Source organism: Pygoscelis adeliae, unplaced genomic scaffold (genome assembly GCF_000699105.1).
Source record: "Pygoscelis adeliae isolate BGI_AS28 unplaced genomic scaffold, ASM69910v1 Scaffold399, whole genome shotgun sequence".
NCBI lineage: Eukaryota > Metazoa > Chordata > Aves > Sphenisciformes > Spheniscidae > Pygoscelis > Pygoscelis adeliae.
In genome coordinates, this window is record NW_008825609.1 from 788,255 (window position 1) to 794,462 (window position 6,208).

General features: G+C 51.1%; 1 protein-coding gene across 2 annotated transcripts in view; it reads right to left on the bottom strand.

Annotated features, from left to right (window-relative positions):
* Positions 1–316: 316 nt before the first annotated feature.
* The window catches only part of EIF3D (eukaryotic translation initiation factor 3, subunit D), a 6,522-nt gene continuing 630 nt past the window's right edge, over positions 317–6,208 (bottom strand). The window contains exons 3-13 of one of the 2 annotated variants that reach the window (XM_009332615.1): positions 5,805–5,941; positions 5,616–5,701; positions 5,073–5,145; positions 4,821–4,936; positions 4,471–4,603; positions 3,693–3,840; positions 3,318–3,448; positions 2,775–2,860; positions 2,417–2,546; positions 1,795–1,937; positions 317–743 (exon numbers count right to left, since the gene is read on the bottom strand). In XM_009332615.1, the coding sequence (XP_009330890.1) occupies positions 455–743; positions 1,795–1,937; positions 2,417–2,546; positions 2,775–2,860; positions 3,318–3,448; positions 3,693–3,840; positions 4,471–4,603; positions 4,821–4,936; positions 5,073–5,145; positions 5,616–5,701; positions 5,805–5,941 (1,472 nt within the window). In that variant the 3' untranslated portion in view covers positions 317–454. The remainder of the gene's footprint in view (positions 744–1,794; positions 1,938–2,416; positions 2,547–2,774; positions 2,861–3,317; positions 3,449–3,692; positions 3,841–4,470; positions 4,604–4,820; positions 4,937–5,072; positions 5,146–5,615; positions 5,702–5,804; positions 5,942–6,208) is intronic. The other variant, XM_009332616.1, reaches the window with a different exon arrangement.

Here is a 6,208-nt window from a genome sequence, read left to right on the forward strand (position 1 = left end):
ATGTGTCACCTTAGAGTCGCTCCCATTTCTAAAACTGTAGTGGAAAGAATACCCCGGTACCTACAGAAATCGCCCCCCCCACCCCGCCCCAGATGCCGGTGCCGTTGAATGAAGGGCTCCTTGGCAAGCTCCGCTTTCCCACTCGGTGCCCTGGACCTGGGTCCTCTCCCCCACCCCTGCTAAAATCAGTCCTCGCTCGGTATCCATACAGAGGCACACCACCTGCATTTCTCACGTGCAGCTCTTTTTTGCCCCCCACTGAGTGCTCCCAACGTCGCTCACACACACCTTTTCCACCGCCGCGTCCCACCCTTGGGACTACCCATTCTCCAGCCTCGCTCCTCTCTCGTCACTGCACTAGCCAGATCTCACCCTTTAGATCTGGCCTTCATCACGGGTCACCCCTTTTCCTCCAGAGCAGCAGGTCGCTCAAAAGCATAAATCACCAAGTATGCTACGAACCTTCCTCTTCCTCTTCTTCCTCCTCATCCTCCTCATCTTCATCAGAGCTGAAGGTGCCATCGGGCAAGCTGTAGATCCGGATCACCTGCTTGTTGGGGTCTTTGAGGATGAGGTACTTCCCCTCATCCAGCTTCATGCAGATGTCGATGACGCATCGCAGGATGCCCCAGGCGTTCTCTATGCTCAGGTTAATCTGGCTGGCAAACTCATTCGGCTTGAACTGCTGCGTGCCCAGGATCACGTGGCGGGCAGAGTCCTTCACGTGGTAACGGGATACGTACCTAGGGGGGGCAAGAGGAAACCAGAGGGGTATCGGGAGATTAAGCCCAACCAGCAGAAGTACGACACCAAGAGAAGCACTGCGATCAGTTTGGTTTTGTTTTCCGGGCTGAAAAATCCCAATACGCCAACACTGAAAGCTAAGAGGATCTCCTGGCTACCAGTTGTCAATCAGTAAACGTACCACTACCCCAAATCACACGGGGTGGTACTAAAGACAGAGAAGAATTGGTACCACAGATAGAAATTAAGCAACAGCACGATTAGCAGGGAGTTCGGACTTAAGCAGATGCGAATGCATCAGTCCCGTATCTGAGGACGGAACCCAGGACTGCAGAGCCAGCAGAACCGAGTCAGCAAATGCCTCTTGCTCATTATCCACAGCAAAAAAATGTATCTATTTTGTACATATATATATATGTAGTTATATATATTATATACAATCAGCCATATCATCTGCTGTAAAAGCTACCAGTGTGAGTCCTAGCGAGGGGACCCACCGGCTCCGTGCAGGTGCTGTGCGAAGAAACCACAGGAAAAGCACTCTGACCAGGACGCCTGGGAGACGATGCCTGCAAGCAGCCAGCACGCAGGGCGGCTCATCCAGGCCATCAACAGCAGGGCACAGACTCCACTGACATTGAGCCGACAGCTTGAAATGGGCTGCGGCGGCGCCTCCCCTCCACCCGATTTCCCATTAACGGGGCACTGAGGATCTCAATCAACTTCCTGACAGGCGGCGCAGTCACTGCGCTTATTTCCCTTGTTGGCAATCTCGGCAAACAGGCCGAGCGCCGCGGAGGCCGTCTGCCCGTCACGTGGCGCAAGGTCTCAGGAGGCCAGTCACGGCGGAGGGCGCATCAGCCGGATGCTGAGGGGAAGCAGTTTACGCCAAGGCTGGTGGGCTCACCGCAAGCCTTCCCCTCTTGGCCACTCAAAACGTGGGGCGATTTTATGATTACTCATTCCACGAATGGTTCACTTTAACATACAGTGGGTTAAATCATGGAAAATGCACCTGAAAAGAAGGTTGGTGTGAAAACCCCATCTTACCCGAGTTTAAGATACTCTGATCCAGCCAGCAGCGCGCAACACGTCCAGCGGGCTAATTTGTAGCTGTTGTTTTTCAGCTCTGTGGCAATCACAGCCCCTCTCTGAGAGTCGAGCTTCTGGCGCCAGTCTACTCCGTTGCAATACTGAGAGGAGAATCAAAACTAGGGTCAACCTAACGAGCCAGCAGCAGTCACCTCTTCAGCCATCTTGACAACACGTAGGGAAGCTTCTTCTGCCTACCTTATGATACCATACAAGGGAACGCGCACAGCAACCTACAGGGAAAGCCCCTGCACCGGAAAGGGAGAAATGCAAACAGCGGGGATGGGCCAACGTTTCGGGTTAGGAAGGGAAGTTTGCGAGGGAAGCGTTCATGAGGGAAGCATGGGAACAAACCGGCTACTGGGCCGAACACCTGGGGACAAGCGGGTTCAAACCAGCCACCTCGCATCTGGGGCAGAATCCCATCAGCACTGCTTGTCCACCGAAGTTATGGGCCTTTGGTGGAACGTAACCACCCAGGGGACACCGCCAGATGTGTGTCTCATCTTCCCTGCTGTACCTGGCATGTCAGGCAGCAGTGAAGCAGTTAGAGCTAGCTTTGGGTCTCGTTCTTCCTCACCCTGGAATCCCACTCGTTCAGTGTTTTGATGTTGATGAAAGACACTTCTCCATTTGCTCCTGTCATCACGCCATCATGTTCACAGCGGACAATGAGGTCTATATCATCTCCCAGCTTCCACCTTCGGTATCTGCCAACAAACAATCCAGCCGGTTATTTCTGACCCTTGTTCTCTTCCAGATCCATGCAAGCACTCAACAAAATCCTTTCCTCCTCTATCTGTTCACTGTGAGGACGTCCAGGAATCCCTCTCACGGTAAAGCTTCTATCGGTAACACTCCTGACTCATTTTGCCTCCGTATCAGACTGACACCCTGCCCCCTTGCCAGACCTGGGCATCAGAGAGAGATCAACATACCTGTATGCAACCGACGCTACTTCGTTTTTATCCATGTCATCCTCCACAAAGGGGTTTGGGTTGGGAAACTTGTATTTCTCCTTTCCCTGCAGAAGAAAACAGAAGGGTGTGTTAGGAAAAAAACAAACCCGGGGGAGCTCTCCCCTACTGGATAGATATTCCCTTATAGCAACAGTAGCTAATTTCCCTTATACAGAAAAACGCTAAAATATTAAGACAGCTGATGAGAAGCCCCATCTTCACATTAGTCACTTTGCCGTAAGCAGTACTTCTACAGCTTCACTAAGCGTACTCAGAAGCCCGCCTGCTTCACCAGTGGGAGTGGGATTTCTTCTTCGTGGAATAAAGGTGAAAATCTTTCCACAACAAAGTCACACTGCTCACCAGGAGTTATCCCACCTCTTTCAAAACTGAGAGAACATCAGTGTAACATACCTCTGTCAGTTAAAACGCTTCTGTGCTGTATTAAAGCAGCCTTAATGAAGTCTCTTCTCGAGACTCTCTGAAACACAAACCCTACTACCCAGCACTGCCCAACCTTACCATCCTCAGACACTGCTGGGAGAAGTTATGATTGATGTAGGTAGCTTCCATGGCAAGGTTGCGCGGAGAATTAAAGGAGTTGCCCTCTTCCTGTGGTGGTTCATTGGCTGTTTCACTCACTGTCAGCAGGTCTGGGAAGAAAACCAGACGCAAGTGGTTATGCTCGGGGGAGTAACCCCGTCAGCTGAAGACAGTGAGTCTTCAGCCCCACACTGGAGCAGGTCAGTACTGAAGTTACCCCCGCGGCTAGCACAGCGATCAGCTTGTTCCAGGTGTTGAGACACCGAGACACAGAATAAACTCAAAAAACCCCCATAAAGAAAACTAGACTCTCTAGCTACCGTAACAGCAATTTCTTTCAGGCCTTTTCCTTACCAAAATCGGAATTGTCCCTCTTGTCAAAGAAAAGCTTGGACCCAACTCTCTGGACAATGATGTCCCAGGAATAGACAGAGCGAGTGCAGCTCATCAGTGTGGCCAGGATGGCATCCGTGGCAAATACATTCCCTTGGGTCTTTGCCAGCTACAGATACAGGAGGAGGAGAACACTGTGTTTCAGCAACACGAACAGACACCCCTTCCCTTCCCCAGACAAGAGCAGAAGTGTTAGCAAACCAGATCATGAATTTCTTCTCCCACGCTGAGGAAGCTGGACTGGTAGGTACATCACCGATTGCTAGACGAAGCGTGAGGTACTACCCAGCAATCCAGGCCCACCCTCACCCAAACACGGAAGAAGTACGAAACCCAGTACAAGATGTGAATTCTGTTGGGAAATGGCACGGCTCCTTATTGCTGATCGGGTCAGAGAGAGAAATCTCCGAGCCTTCCTCATCTCCAAAAGCAGAAACCCCAAGAACCAGGTCTCCGACACGGAAGTTTCTTTCCCAACATAGCTCAAGTACCGGTCTGCTTGCCTTTCCAGAATTACAGCTTTTCCTTGGCCAGTATTCCTAGTTTTGCATTGATCTAGCTCTGCCTCGGAGCCAAGAAAAATAACAATACCAGTTAATGCTTCTTTTCCCTTTGCAAGCTTAGGGATCTGCAATTTTTCTGCCCGTCTCTTAACTTTGGTCTGACGGTGACAGCCGGTCGCCAACAACAGCACGCACCGAGAAACACACTGTTGGGTTTCACAAACCAGTAAACATACCTTTCGGATAACTGGGTCATCAGTAGTGGTGACGGTATGGAAGATGCGCTTAATGCTCCTCAGTAGCTTCTCATTCCTTGTCGTAATGCGGTCAAAGGCTTTGTCATAGTATTCTAGGGCTCCGCAGCACTCTCTGCAGAGGTAAGAGGACCATCTTGATACCCCCCCTACAGATACCACCACCCACAAACCACACGGGGCTGAGGGGCCCGTTGGACGTCCCGTTAGCTCCCCCTGCTTTGGGCACCTCAATGAGAACACTGGGACCAGGCCAGGAGACCCCTGCCCTCCTGCTTTCCAAAAATCCGGTCACTTCAGGAAGCAAGTGCACGGCTGCTTTAGGAACTCACATGTCCTGTGGCTCCGACACCTCCAGGTAGCGCATCTTCATCAGCCGAGGGAAATCCATCTCTTCTTTCACCTCCCAGTCGCTGCGAACTTCAACAGAGGAGTCACGAGGCTTCTGCTGTGCGGCCAGAGGTAGGACAGATAGAGGGAGAAACCGAGACACAGCACATCAGGATTTGTGCAGGAGGAGCTGCCCCACGAGCGCAGCCAGAGAAACCAAACCAACACGGGGCGCAGAAAGCTTGCTAGTTTACCTGTGATTTTTGGTCCCATTTCTGCCTCACTCCAAACTGCTTCTGGAACTTCTTTTGTAGGCGCAAACGATCTCTAAAATGGCAAATATGAGAAAAGCCATGAAGAGAAGTTGTCGATTCCTACGTCCCCACAACCATTCCTACGCTTCCAAATTGCCACCGGAGGAGCAATGCTTTTCGGCACCGAGCCACTGAAACATTTGCTGAGCTGTCTGTTGATCAAGATGCCCGAGGCATTAAAAGCTCTGCTCTTTACTCTGAGCAGCTCTTTAAATATTTCCATCTCCAATGACTGTAACGCAGTTTTCAGAAAGGGTACGCTCCGATTTAAAACGTCACGTTTACTTTTCTAAACAGGATTCAAAAATCCTTCTGAATTCTTCGATAGCCGTTTGAAACCCAGGCTTATAACTACCGGTGACATCAGCAGAACATCGGACTTGAAAGATCCTGAAATTTGCTCTCGTGGGTTCTGTTACAGTAACTTAACAAATGTTCACACACGCCAACCCCAGTACGGTACGCTTCTATCTGCAGCCTCACCTCTCCTTCTGCTTGGCACTCTTTGGCAGCGTCTGCATGCTGAACTGCAGCATGTTCCGACGGTCCTTGTCTCTCCGAAGGTTCCTCTGCAGAAATGAAGGAAAGGGAAAAAAAAGAACATTTTAGTTGCAAAATAATTCCGTGCTGCTGAAGCTCTCCTTCGAGCCCGTTCCTGAAAACGCGTGTTACCTGTGCAAATCGCATACGATTCCTCTGGTACGCCGTTTTCTGCGTTCGCGCTGTATCCACCAGCTGGAAGCTAGTCTCATCCTCCTCATGGAAATAGGCATACTGACTTCCGCCACCAAACTGCGACGAGTACTTGTCTGGAAATAAAACAAAGCATCGCGACACCAAGCTTCTAGGAAAAAGCCCCTGACGCTTTGCCCCTTTCTCCCCCCAGATTCCCTCCAGCTGCCTTCACCTAAGTCTGATGCAGAACTGGGGGCTCCTGCCTTACGCCAGCACGTTTCCTCCCCTCTCCAAGCCTCCCCGAGAAGCCCCAGTCATGAGGCAGTACAAAAATCAGGAGCAAGCCCTAAGGACAGGGAGAGCCCCACGGAGCTCTCCCAAGGGCGAGGCACGCTTCCTAA